This window comes from Phoca vitulina, unplaced genomic scaffold (genome assembly GCF_004348235.1).
Source record: "Phoca vitulina isolate PV1807 unplaced genomic scaffold, GSC_HSeal_1.0 scaffold11, whole genome shotgun sequence".
NCBI lineage: Eukaryota > Metazoa > Chordata > Mammalia > Carnivora > Phocidae > Phoca > Phoca vitulina.
The window spans coordinates 3,481,160-3,495,843 of NW_022589714.1; the positions used below are offsets into that span (position 1 = coordinate 3,481,160).

General features: G+C 33.6%; 1 protein-coding gene and 1 pseudogene across 3 annotated transcripts in view; one reads left to right on the forward strand and one right to left on the reverse strand.

Annotated features, from left to right (window-relative positions):
• The window catches only part of RNGTT (RNA guanylyltransferase and 5'-phosphatase), a 326,132-nt gene that overhangs the window by 271,369 nt on the left and 40,079 nt on the right, over positions 1 to 14,684 (forward strand). For 2 of the 3 annotated variants that reach the window (XM_032409299.1, XM_032409300.1), the window contains one exon: positions 2,570 to 2,636. In XM_032409299.1, the coding sequence (XP_032265190.1) occupies positions 2,570 to 2,636 (67 nt within the window). Of the gene's footprint in view, positions 1 to 2,569; positions 2,637 to 14,684 lie in introns of those variants that run through there. The other variant, XR_004300164.1, reaches the window with a different exon arrangement.
• Positions 4,325 to 4,444, reverse strand: LOC116635962 (annotated as a pseudogene).

The following is a 14,684-nucleotide window of genomic DNA, read 5'->3' on the forward strand; positions in this document are numbered from 1 at the left end:
ATATAGGAAATAAATTACCACTGCTATATATAACTAACATTAAATTTGTGATACTGGCAATGATTTGTGAGAGATTTTATTTCTTATATGTTAACTGATGGCTAAGAAATTCTCCATTTCACAGTTGAGATTTAGAGACATTGCCTATGCTTTCTACTTATAGTTGGTGAACAAATGCCTTTAGTCATGTTTATGACCTTCAACAACATGCTAAAATGAATTACTGCAAGTATCACTTATATTCCAAACTTAAGTAGCTTTTTGCTAACTTGGTTTAATCAGGATTGTGTTAATCGCTATTAACATTCTTTTAGTGGCCTTTAATGCTTTATAAGCCTTTAAAGAATGTCGAGGAGCAGAGGATGTTCCTGGGAGATTGAATATCTATCACCTTATTTCATAAAGTCTAAGATGCTTTGAAAAGTGTGCTTTCTTAGTCTTCCTAGACTGAGTCAATGGAAGGTAACTACAGAACCATCTCACACCTGTCACCTGGAGACAGTGATTATAAGACATCATAGAATATCAGAGGCATTCAGTTTTCAGAGAAGTTAAAATATGAAGAAATGCATAGCCTGGAATTATTGAAGTAGGATTTTTTAAGTCACTAACTATAAATTTGAAAGGATGGTTATGATAATCTTGTGTTCTGATTTTTTATGATTAAACCAATATGAAACATTGAGAAATTCCCATGGGATTGTTTTGAGTTTGCAGTCTTTTGTTCACTTTAAATACTACTCAGTGTTTCATTCTCAGATTCATGCAATAGAATATACAGTCATCCTTGAGATCATTTTTTTACCTGCCATGAAATGCTATTAATTTTCATTACCTAGCCTCTGAGGAGATGTATTTTGGCCTAGTTGCTTTGGGCAAGGAATATAGGCAAAGTTTTTTTCATATTCTTTATGTACATTAAGGTTAAGACTGGAGTTGCGTTCATTTACTCACAGTGTCCATTGAGAAAAGATTTATGATAAAAGAAAAATGAGATAATCACAAGAATGTTTAATTATGTTCTTCTCATACCCTGTACCACTATACGCTCCACAAGCATAATTCTAATGATGGTGTTTCTTCATTCACATTGTTTGTTTGTTTTTAAGATTTTATTTATTTATTTGACAGAGAGAGACACAGCGAGAGAGGGAACACAAGCAGGGGGAGTGGGAGAGGGAGAAGCAGGCTTCCCGCGGAGCAGGGAGCCCAATGCAGGGCTCGATCCCAGGCCCCTGGGATCATGACCTGAGCCAAAGGCAGACGCTTAACGACTGAGCCACCCAGGCGCCCCTAATTCACATTGTTTAATGCAGTCAGGAATGATAGATCTCTTTGAAGTGGGAATAGGAAGGGAAGGATGATGCAGAGAAGGTAACCATTATTATTATTATTTTTTTTTACCCTCTGTATGGTTTGCTTTTTATTTTCATGTGTATTTATTTTTTATAAGAACTAAGTATATCTTACAGAAATATAACTTCATATTGCTTATAAAATAAAGATACGGCGTTTGACATTCTTCATGGTTTATTCCAAACTTCCTTGGGTTTTCATCTTCAACTAAATTATCTCTCACTATCTCTAACCGTACTTGTCTACTTTTTGTCTCAGATCTTCTGCATTTTCAGGACTTGTTTAAATTTCTCCCTTTGCCCTGCCCACCGTTTAAGGCTGAACCAAATCTCATCTATTTGAACTTTTCCAGCTCCCTCGATAGCAAGTACCTCTTACTCCAGTATTTTGAAGTGGCAAACCATCTATCTAGCACTTATCAGAGACCACCTTTTGGTAGTTATTTATTTATGTGTCTAGTTTTCTGGTTAGATTTTGGGACTGAGTTACTTAGGTTTGTATTATCTCCTGTAGTATAGTAGAGATGTACAATGAGTGTTTCTTGAATTGAATCCTTAAAGATTTTTAAATATATTCATGACTTCTTTTAATTTTTTCCTAGAGACAGTATGTAGTAATTTTGCTAGAATTACTAATATGTTAGACTGTTCTAAGTTCCCATTCTCAACATTTACCACTGTTTTCTGAAGTATAAGAATTATTCTTGGGGGTGCCTGGGTGGCTGAGATGGTTAAGCATCTGCCTTCGGCTCAGGTCATGATCCCAGGGTCCTGGGATCGAGCCCCACATCGGGTTCCTGGCTCATCAGGAAGCCTGCTTCTCCCTCTCCCTCTGCCTCTCCCCCTGCTCATGCTCTCTCTCTCTCTGTATCTCTGTGTCTCAAATAAATAAAAAAAATCTTAAAAAAAAAATTATTCTTGAATCATTACATTGTATACTGGAAACTAATGTAACACTGTATGTTAATTATACTTGAATAAACAAACAAAAACAAAGAAGTACCCTCCTGTGATAATCTGTTTCCAAATTAGTTTAAAAAAAAGGATTATTCCTTGTCTGGTTACTATCTCATAGAGATAAAAAGACAAGAAAAATTGCAATTTTTTTCACAGTATCTATTTGTTATACAAATTTTGATCATTACACAAGCTTCTTATATAAGGAAGAGTATTTTCAAAATAATGTTTTTTTGTTTTGTTTTGTTTTTTTGTAGGTTACTTCCTCAGAATGTTGGTCTGCTCTATGTTGGAGGTTATGAAAGACCCTTTGCACAAATCAAGGTATGATTGTTCATTTTCCAGTATATTTTTCTTAGATGTAGTTCATTTCTCCAGAACCCATCAAAAACCTGCAAATAACCATCAACATATCAAAAATACTACGAATTTGAATTACTGATTTCATTTGCTTTTGCATATCCCTGCTGAAGAAGTAATTCAGTTTTTCAGAGAATTGATCATTTTATTTATTTATTTTTTTAAAATTTTATATATGTATTTGAGAGAGAGCAAGAGTGAGCAAGAGAGAGAGCATGAGCAGGCAGGAGGGGTAGAAGGAGAGGGAGAAGCAGCTCCTTGCTGAGCAGGGAACCCGATGCGGGACTCGATCCCAGGACCCTCAGATCATGACCTGAGCCAAAGGCAGACGCTTAACCAACTGAGCCACCCAAGCGCCCGAGAATTGATTATTTTAATATTCTTGCACATAGTAATGAGTTAAATTTGACCAAAGCACTATATAAATTTTGATATGCTTAGACTTGTGAAACCATCACCACAGTCAGTATAGTAAACATATCCATCACCCCCAAAAGTTTCCTTGTACCTCTTTGAGATTCCTCACTCCTGCCCTTCCTTTTTCCCTTCCAGTACCACTGATCTGATTTGTGTCATCATAGATTAATTCACATTTTCTAGAATTTTATATAAATGGAATTATACAGTATTTGTCCGGTCTCTCTCTCCCCCTCTCCCTCTCTCAGCCTCTTTAATACAGCATAATTATTTTGAGATTCATCCATGTTGTTGCACTTACCAATAACTCATTATTTATAATGCTGAGGAGTACTCCATTATATGGTTATAGCACAGTTTCTTTACCTTTTCACCTGTTGATGGACATTTGGGTGGTTTCTACTTCCTGGCTACTGTGAACACTTGTATACAAGTCTCTGCAGAGATATATCCTTTCATTTCTCTTGGGTAAATACCTAAGTTGGCAATGGCTGGATTAAATGGCAGTTGTATGTTTAACTTTTTAAGAAACGACCAAACTATTTTCCCACCAGTAGGGTGTGAGAGTGCCAGTTCCTCCATATCCTGGTACGGCCCATCTTTTTAAGTTTAGTCACTCTTACAGTTATGTAGTGGTATTTCACTGCAGGTTTATTTTGCATTTCTGTCATGCCTAATAATGTTGCGCATTTTCTCATGTACTTATTTGTCATCTGTACATCTCTAGTGAAGTGTGTGTTCAAATCTTGACATTTTTTCGATTGGGTTTTTGTGTTTTTACTGTTGAGTTGTGAGCATTCTTATATCTTCTGGATATAAGTCCTCTATCAGATATGTGATTTTCAGGTTCCCCCCCCCCCCCCCCCCCGCCCCAGCTATGGCTTCTCTTTTCCTTTCCTAACAGGGTCCTCAAAGAGTGGAAGTTCTTAATGTTGATGTTCAGTTTATTAGTTTTTTCCCATGGCTCATGCTTTTGGTATTGATCTAAGAAATGTTTGCCTAACCAAAGTCACAGAAATTTTTCTTCTTTGTATTGTAGAATCTTTATAGTTTTAGGTTTTACATTTTGATTTAATATCTGTTTGAGTTAATTTTTGTATATGATTCAAAATTCAAGGTATAGAGGAATGCTGAGACCCCTGCCTTTTTGGCACATAGATATCATAGATACTTTGACACATACATACTTGTTGTAAAACCATTTTTAATTTAATTTTATTTATTTTTTTAATTTTAAAAATATGGAAGGCTTCACAAATTTGCTTCACGAGTTTGCATGTTGTCCTTGAGCAGGGGCCATGCTAATCTTCTCTGTGTCATTCCAATTTTAGTATATGTGCTGCTGTAGTGAGCACCAAAACCATGTTTTAAAAACTACCCTTTCGACCATTGAATTGCCTTTGTATCTTTGTTGAAAATCAATTGACTATATATGTGTGAATCTATTTCTGGACTGTTCTATTCCATTTATCTGTATGTCTATCCCTCCACCAATACCACAATATCTTGATTATTGTATCTTTATAATAATAAGTCATGGAGACAGATAGGTAAATCCTCCAACTTTGTTCTTTTTCAAAGTTGTTTTGGCTAATTAAGTTTCTTTAATTTTCATACACATTTTAGAATGATCATGTCAATTTCTCTAAAAATGCCCACTGGAATTTTGACTTGGATCATGTTGAATCTATAGATCAATTTGAGGAGAAATGACATCTTAACAATACTGAATCTTTTAATTCATGATGACCACATATTTCTCGATTTATTTAGATTTTAATATCAACAATATTTTGATTCAGTATATTGGCCTTGTACATTTTTAGTAGATTTATCCATAAATATTTTATATTTGTGATGTTATAAAAGTATTTTTTAACATTTTTATGAAGACTTTTTTTTGCATAATTTCTGTATAAATAAATATAGGAAAAAGGTTTTAAGTGAAATATAATTAACATACAGTAGTATATTAGTTTCAGGTGTACAATATAATGATTCACCTGTGCTGTACATTACTCAGTGCTTATCAAAATAAGTGTACTCTTAGTCCCCTTTATCTGTTTCACTAATTCGTCCCCTAATCTACCTCCCCTCTGGCAACCACCAGTTCTCTGGATTTAAGAGTCTCGGTTTTTTGTTTGTTTGTTTCTTTTTTTTATTCATTTGTTTCTTAAATTCCATTATATGAATGAAATCATATGGTATTTGTCTTTCTCTGACTTATTTCACTTAGCATAATGCCCTCTAGGTCCATCTATGTTGTTGCAGATGGCAAGATCTCATTCATTTTATGGCTGAGTAATATTTCAGTGTGTGTGGGGGGTGTGTGTGTATATCACATTTTCTTTATCCATTTATCTGTTGATGGGCACTTAGGTTGCTTTCATATCTTGGCTATTGTAAATAATGCTGCAGTAAACATAGGGGTGCATATATCTTTTTGAATGAGTATTTTTGTTTTCTTTGGGTAGATATCCAGTAGTGTAATTATTGGATCATATGGTAATAATATCTTTAAATTTTTGAGGAACTTCCATACTGTTTTCCATAGTGGCTGCATCAATTCACATTTTCACCAGCAGTGCAAGAGGATTCCCTTTTCTCTACATCCTCACCAACACTTGTTATTTCTTGTCTTTTTGAGTCTAGTCATTCTGACGGGGTAAGGTGATATCTCATTGCGGTTTTGATTTGCATTTCCCTGATAATGAGTGATGTTGAGCATCTTTTCATGTGTCTTTTGGCCATTTGTATGTCTTCTTTGGAAAAATGTCTGTTCAGGTCGTCTGCCCATTTTTTAATTGGATTTTTTTTTTTTTTTTGTATTGTAGAAGTTCTTTATATTTGGGTATTAACCCCTTATCGTATATTTTATTTGCAAATTTCTTCTCCTATTTAGTAGGTTGCCTTTTTGTTTTATTGATGGTTTCCTTTGCTGTGCAAAAGCTTGTTATTTTGGTGTAGTCCCTATCAAAATACCGACACTATTTTTCATAGAACTAGAACAAATAATGCTAAAATTTGTATGGAATCACAAAAGACCCCAAATAGCCAAAGCAATCTAGAGAAAGAAGAACAAAGCTGGAAGTATCGCAACCCCAGATTTTAAGATATACTACAAACCTGTAGTAATTAAAACAGGATAGTACTAACACAAAAGTAGACACACAGATCAATGGAACAGAATAGAGAGCCCAGAAATAAACCCATGCTTATATGATCAATTAATCTGTGACAAAAGAGGCAAGAATATACAATGGTGAAAAGACAGTCTCTTCAAATGTTGCTGGACAGCTAGCTACATTGCGGAGTAATGAAATTGGACCACTTTCTTACACCAGACACACAAAAAAACTATGAGACCCGAAACCATAAAACTCCTAGGAGAAAACATAGATAGTAATTTCTTTGACATTGACTGTAGAAACAGTTTTCTAGATATAAAAGTATTTTTTATTTCAATTTCTGATTGTTCATTGCTAGTATATAAAAAGATTCAATTTTTATGTGTTTACTTTAAATCCTGCAATTTTACTATACTCAATTATTAGTGCTAGTACTTTTTTTTTGTAGATTTCATAGGATTTTCTACATCATCAGCTAATAAAGATAGTTTTCCCTCTTCCTTTCTGATGTGGATCCGCCTTTTATTGCTTTTTTTTGCTTTACTACATTGACTAAAATTTACAGTACAGAGTTAAATAGAAATGGTGAGAACAGACCATCCATACCTTGTTCATGATCTTAGAGGGAAAGCATTCAATCTTTCATCAAAAACTGTTTTTATAGTAATATTAGTTAAGGGTTGAATCCTAGATTCCATCTAGGCTCTCTTGTAAGAAATGGAATAATAATTATGAACCTTCAAAGTAATTAATAAAAAGGATGGTTTGAGATCATCCTTTTTTGTTATTATAACTTTTTGTTAATGTTATCTTAACAAGCCTGTGAAATTTGTTTTATGTTTTTTGTTTAGTTCTCTGATTTTTCTTCACATTTGTTTCTTGGCTATATGAGTTTTCTCTTGTTCCAGTTGAGGGGTGTGAGTTTAAATTCCTTTCTACCTGCATATATGATACATTTTTATGCTTTGAAAAACAAGGATATTTCAGAATAGACTGAGCCTGAATAGGACATATAAGATATTTAATATTGAGGAGGTTTAGTAACATTTTTGACATTTTTAATGAAAAATCTTATTTTAGTTACCATAGCATCAGCACCTCTTTAAATACCTCCACTAATTTAATTTAAATCAAAACACTCTCAAAAGTTCACCACCAGGATCTTAACTTGTGGACCCTCTTGAACTTTTCAAATTTCTTAAGTAATGACAAGCATTCAGATACATTTGTTTTCTTCTATTTTTAATATCCCTGGAACACAGGTTGGCAAGGATTTTTTCATAAACCTCTCTCTCTGTTCTGTTCACCTAATTCAGCAGTGTAGCCAGGAATCCTAATAAGTTTCTGCAGGAACATTTTTGAAAGCCTAATTTTTTTCTGTCCGTTGGTTTGGAAAATCCCGTTTCTCCTTATTAGAACTGAAATAACTATAAAGTGAGAGGCTTATATTACATATTTAGGAAAGGGTACAATGTGTGTGTGTGTGTGAGTTACATGTTTCAAAAACATAGTCTAAGTGTACATATGAGGTTAATTCCTCCGTCACTCACCTGATTTATTGACAATAACATTTTCTTTATCCAGGCCTTTCCTAACAAGCTCAGTGACAGAGGTCAATCCTTTGTCAACCCTTTATCTTTGTATTAATTATTTATTTAAATATTTTAAATTTAAATTCAATTAGCCAACATGTAGTACATCTTTAGTTTCAGATGTAAAGTTCAGTAATTCATCAGTTGCATATAAAACCCAGTGCTCATCACATCACGTGCCCTCCTTAATGCCCATCACCCAGCCCTTTATGCCTGGATAAAAAAAGATCCATTATTTCAGGGCACCTTTCTTTTCCTTTTGATGTTACTGTGAAAGGTTTCTCTCATAAACTGTGAAAGCATTTCTTATCTTTATTAATCATTGAAGTTCCTTCATAATTCTTATGGTTCTTACGAAAATGCTATATTGATCCTTACCAAATTAGAATACTTAAAAGTTAATTGGAAAACAATAAAAGAATCATAGCTTAAATGCTTGAGATTAGTAAGGTTCATTTCCTCCCTTGCCTAGCACCTGACTTGTTTTGGACGTGAAATACCAGTACTTGTTATGTTCATCTTTCTCCCATTAAACTAAATGTAGTGATACTATGTTGTATAGCATAGATATCAGATATAACCTTTAATAAATGGAAACTGCTTTGATTTCCTTAAGAGCATATTGGTTGAGTTTTTTTGGTAAATAAGATAGGAAACTGTTCACTTGAATATTTAGGAAAAAGAATTCTTATTCATTAACATCACAGGACTAAGTTTGAGTGGCTTGGTGTTAGAGGCTCTTTTTGTTAGAGACATATAACAGTTGTATTTCAAAAAAGAAGCTCCATTTTAAAAAGATGAAAAAGAGAAACATAAAAACACAAAATGGATAATATTTAGACAAATGTTAAATGAGTTCAGAAATTTGCTATAGCATGACAAGAGATATCTGTACTATTAATGAATAGCATGAGTCATTACAACCGTTCTTACATACATACACACTTTTCTATTATTTCCCACCTTTTATTTTTATTTTATTTTTAAAAAGATTTTATTTATTTATTTATTTATTTATTTATTTATTTATTTATTTATCTATCAGAGAGAGAGAGAGAGAATGAGAGAGCACAATCAGGGGGAGCGGCAGGCAGAGAGAGAAGCAGGCTTCCTGCTGAGCAAGGAGCCCAATGCGGGGCTCAATCCCAGGACTCTGGGATCATGACGTGAGCCGAAGGCAGACACTTAACTGACTGAACCACCCAGGCATCCATATTACCCACCTTTTAGTTTTAATGTCTTATCCAAGCCCTAAAGACACAAATATGTACAAACATGTGACTTTATTAAATAGGCTTAGACTAGTACATCTTCATGCTTGTTTCAGGTTTCACTGTTTTTAGGGGAAGTTATTCCAACTTACCTTTATCTCTTAACATCTTCCATAAGTCATCCAGAAGGTTCTTTCTTCAAACAAGCTCAGTCCTTTTGTATATAACTTTCAGCCAAGGCAGTGACTCTTCTCAGATCATTAATTCCTTTCAGAATCCTATGAAAGCTATGAACTCTCTCTCTCTAGAAAAATACATGCACTTCTACTTATAATTTCAGAGGGCTCATGGGCCCTCTTTAAGGGCATTTAAGGACCCCAAATTAAGAACCCTAAAAAGTGAATAAAATATGTTTTTCCAAATTTTTCAGTTAACCAAAAAGGTATTGAAAACATAAACTTAAGTTTTTAGGAGAAGTTTGTCATCTGAAGAACTTGATTTTAAACATGCATGATTATCTCTTGTTTTATCCTAAAACAAAACTAATAAACTAAATAAAACACTGATCATCTTATAACGAATTGTCATGCAGAGTCAGAAGGGAATTGCCTCACATATCCACTGCTATGGTTTTGTGCTATAAATGAAGCAAATTTCACCCTCATCCAAGACTAACTTCTTTTAACTTTATTGAGATTAAAGTTCTAAATGTACTAGGTTCTACAGGACTTAAGTTTTCTTAACAGATATAGTTCATTATACCTTTATATGCAGTCTTTGAAATTAAAAAGTGAAGTTTTGATTAAAATAAAATTTTGCTTAACTCTTGTTTGTATGCTTTCAAGCTGCCAGAAGTTTTTCAGAAGTCCCTTGTTGGGGGCAGGAGATGGTATTTCCATGTATCTTCATGAAATACCTTTATCTTAATGTGTGTATATAAATTCTGTTACTTGTAGCTTATTTATAGACATGTTCAAGTTTAAGTGATAGTTTATATTTTATGACTATTATTCTGTTTTGTTTTCTAGAGCATCTCACAGTCTAGTAAAAATCTTGGTGCTATTCTTATAGGTTTCTTTCTAGTCCTTGAGGCTTCACTTAGCAGCCAGAATCCATAAAACCAAGACAGACTGAAGCCTGTCAGCATCACTTTTAATCAACTCGGGTTGTTATGGAAAGACTCAGGGCCACAGGGCTGTCCCTCTCTGCAGGGCTTGGTATTAGCTGCCTCTTTCAGTTCTGACAGCCCAAGAAGTATGAGAGGCTGTGAGGCTGAGTCAGACAGTTTCCACACTGACACTGCAGAATGGCTCAGAAATGTCCTCTATATTTTAACTTGAATTCCATGTAGCATCTGTATGTGAAAAGTAAGGAATACAACCATTAGTCTGAGGCAGTTATTTTATGATCAGTACAGCTAAGTTATTCCCTGCTTAGATGCTGGTTCCATCCTTGCTGAGGAACTGGGTGCCATTTGTCACAGTCTCGTACTCTAAGCTTTCTGAGCTTGAAGTTTTAAAAAAAATCTCCTTATAGCCAAGGAAATGTAGTATTGGTGTTTGCATTTGTATGCATATGCAATAGATGCAAAGAAATAGTGATCTCTTCTTCATTTTTGAAATCATATTTGGAAATTCATAGCATTCCCTCAGACTTTTTTCTATTAAAAAATAGAATATTTTTTCTTTAAGGTATATTGAGTTCAGATTGTCATTTGTTACTTAAACATATTTTTGAGATGGCCAATAACTTGTCGCTTTTAATTTTTAGGGAAGGTTAAATTTAAAGGTAAAGTATTTGTTTGAGGACTCTGAGTTGTGAAAAGACTGAAAAACACTAGGAAAACTGATTTGACCTATTTACTGACTGACGATCTTTTAGAAAATATTTGAATTTAGAAAACATAATATATTTATTAGATCAACACTTTTTACTAAAAGAAAATATTTAGCATCCATATTTTAAATTTCTAAAATATATGAAGTATTATATCAGATAAAGATGCAGCCCTTAGAACTATTCTAGTTTAGTGGCTTCCAGACTTTGACCATGACCTGTAGGAAGGTAAGAAATGTATTTCCATTGAGCTCCTATACACATACACACACATGTATTTACACACATAGAATGTAAAGTGAAATTTCAAAAGTGTGATGCAATAGCTGTGTTTCCATTCTATTCTGTTTATTTTTCTGTTGATTTGGTTTTTCAGTGCTGGTCTTCACCCACTAAATTAACTTCTCTCTTGGAAAATGGGTCACGACTCAGTTTGGCAAACACTGCTGCAGAGCAGGACTTGTCCAGCTAACGCGGCCATATGCTTCTGCTAGGAGACTGCCACACTGACGCAATGCAGATGATAATGAGGAAGCTTGATGACAGCCCTCCGAGTGGCTTTGGAGGGAGAAGAAAATGAGAAGATAGAGTTGCTGGGAAGAGGGAGGAGGAAAGCATAGGAGAAGAAAAATGAGAAATGAATTAAGATGTTTTATGGAGCCAAGTAAAGCTATTTTCTGTTTAAAAAAAAAAATTCTAATTCTCAAGAACAGAAGGGAGCCTTCCACGCCTACTCGGTCTTCCAAGTAATTTCATGTATTTTGAGGATAGAGAAAGAAATAAAGGTAATATCTCCCCTAAGGAAAAAATTAGAAAGAAATGGAGATGGGTGAGAAATTGAGAGAAAGCAGTGGAATCAGATCTAGATTTGTGCAGCCTATTTGTTGGATAATGGCTAAATTTTCCATAATACTCTAAATGAAGAGGCAAAATTTCAGTGTCTCGTATGTCATAATAAGGGAAGATGTGGTTTTCCCTTTGTTAAAAACAGATTCAAAGAGTGAAAGAAGGTTTGAAAAAAAACACAAACCCTAGAAGTCTTCGTACTTCTCTACAATAGCTCTTAAGTTGCCGACAACTCTTTGTCCTGTACACTTGCTGCCAGAGTGCTTCAGGGTTCCTGTGAGGTTTTCAGGTGAGCCCACGTTGTAACTTTCTGGAGAGTTGTGCATTGTTTACTAACAAGTCACGTAGTAATCACAGACGAGGGTTCCAGAAAGTTTCCAAAGTATTCCATAGTAGTGGTTCTCACGCCGTTTTTACCAAGGTGGTTTTGGCGATGTTATTGCTAAAACTTAGCAACACTTAAGGCCTGTCTGTAGTCACACATGTTTCAGGCTTAGTGTTCTTATCTTCTGGTCCTTAGAAAACTTGTCTACAAGACTATAAGCCCTGTGGAGTTGGGCGGTATCTTGTATGCTTTCAGATCCACAGCATTTGGCCTAATGCCTGAGACATAAAAGCACTGAATAGATGTCTGTTACCATTATTATTGAGGATGCCTAGGAAACCAAGTAAGTGTTCTTGTTGTTTATTGAGGTATAATTGACATGAAATTATATTGGTTTTAGTTGTACAACATAATGCTTCGATATTTGTATACATTGTGAAATGATCATCACCAATGTCTAATTAACCTCCATCACTATACATAGTTACAGAAATCTTTTTTTCTTATTATGAGAACTTTCACGATCTATTCTCTTAGCAAATTTCAAATGTGCAATGCAGTATTATTAACTATAGTTACCATGCTGTGCATTCCATCCCCATAACTTACTTATTTTATTACTGGAAATTTGTATCTTTGGCCTCTTTCACCCATTTCACCCACCCCCACCCCACCTCTGGCAACCACCAATCTCTTCTCTGTATCTAAGAGCTTGGTTTTGTTTTGTTTTTTTGTTCTTTGTTGTTTTTTTTTTAACCATTAAGTATTTGCCATGAAGTCATCAAAGTATTTAAAACTCTGGCTCTAATTACATACATATTTACTGCCTTAAAACTTTATTTTCTAAAATATATTACATCTTGAGTTGGGATATCTTTGAGGCAATACAAATTAATTTTATTTTCTAATTTAAGGTTGTGGTTGTAAATTATTAACATCAGTAGCTTTATTTGAAATGTAGATTTTATGAATACATTACTCTGAGAACATTTTAAATATAGTTCTCAAATTATTTTCCAATTAAGAAAGTTAGCATTTTTCTTAGCTGAAAATTCCAATGACTTTCAATCTCTCTTGAGCCAGACACTTTATAGAAAAATGCTGGAAATTATTTTAGCATCTTTTAGTTTTTGTTAAAAACCAGACATATCAAAGCTTAGTTCTTGTTAAATGTGGTTTAGAGAGAAAAAGAATAAACAATTCTTTTTTTAAATTTTGAAATGTTCTCAAACAAGTAAATGGTATCATGCCTGATTAGGTATTTATAATGAGGTAGACCTCCTATTTTGGTGAAAGGAATAACATGGTACTTCTTATCCCTTTGTGTTTTCCTACCAATATTTTACTTCCAAAAAGAAGTAGTTCTCTGGCTTGAATTTCAAAGGCACTGATAACCATTTCAATACAGAAGATTACATCTAAAATGACTATTGCTAAAGTCATATTTCTGACAGATAATTCCAATTTCTGATCTAGATTTCTATGAGACATCTAGAAATTATATATTTTACTTTATTCTCACAAAAGGAGAAAAATAATTCCTCCAGTAGTCAGTTATGAAGGAATATTCACATGTCTTCTTCCCTAATAAAGTTTCAAAAAAACAACCCCCTCTCCTCAATTGCAGAGAATACAGTAAAGACACATTTCAGGTATCCATGACCATGAATCAGGCAGTTTGGAAAGCTCCAGATTGATGTTGTCTTTGTTGGCTCTTCAAGAACAGTAACAGCCTTTGAGGCTAGATAATACAAATCAATAAATGTTGCCAACATTTCAATCAGCAATATTAAAGTTGCTACCTTGAGCACCTCCAAAAGTTTGAAACTACTGCATTAAGTAACATTATGTCATAAATTAATACTGTGGGGCATGGATAGGAGGCATCTTTAATCTTCTGAAACAGGAATACAGAAATACAGTCAAGTAAATCTAATAATCTCTTAAAATAGTTTTTTCTAAATAGTGATCTAAGTATTCATTTTCTTCATATCCCAAAATTCTATTATCTGTAGAATTATTTGCTGGTAAGTAAAAATGACAAGTTTGTAGTTTAAGAAATTCACAAATTATGCCAAGTGTAATGAAAGATAAGATTTGGAGAAACTATTAGAAATTTAACATTACAAATACAGGTCTACCATTTGAATATTTATAGTTTTACTAAAATATTTTAAATATTAATATTTAAATTCCTTCTATAGTGTCACCAGATCAGACCATTTCTGATACCCAAGAAATAGTTTCACAGGTGATCATTCATCTGCTAAAATAATGATGTTTCTGGTATTAAAGTACTTTTCATTAAGTTTTCTCCTAAGACTTAAATTTTAGTCAAAATATTATCAGTGAACATATATTATATATACATTCTTTTTAAAAAATCTATTCATAATCTGTGTGGGTAGACACATAAAATTACATTTTGGGTTATTTAACTATCCATAACTTTTTCTCAATAGATTGCAATATTTTAGAATCAGATTCGACTTTCTAAGTCTTATTAATAAAAGAAGTTATCTAGTAGAAAATTTTGGTCAAAGGGGGCTTAAACTTTGAAAAACAAATAATATAAAAGAATACTTAAATGTGATGTATCCCTAATGTGTAATAATTTCTCTCATTTTATCACCAAATGTTGGAACCATATATATCTC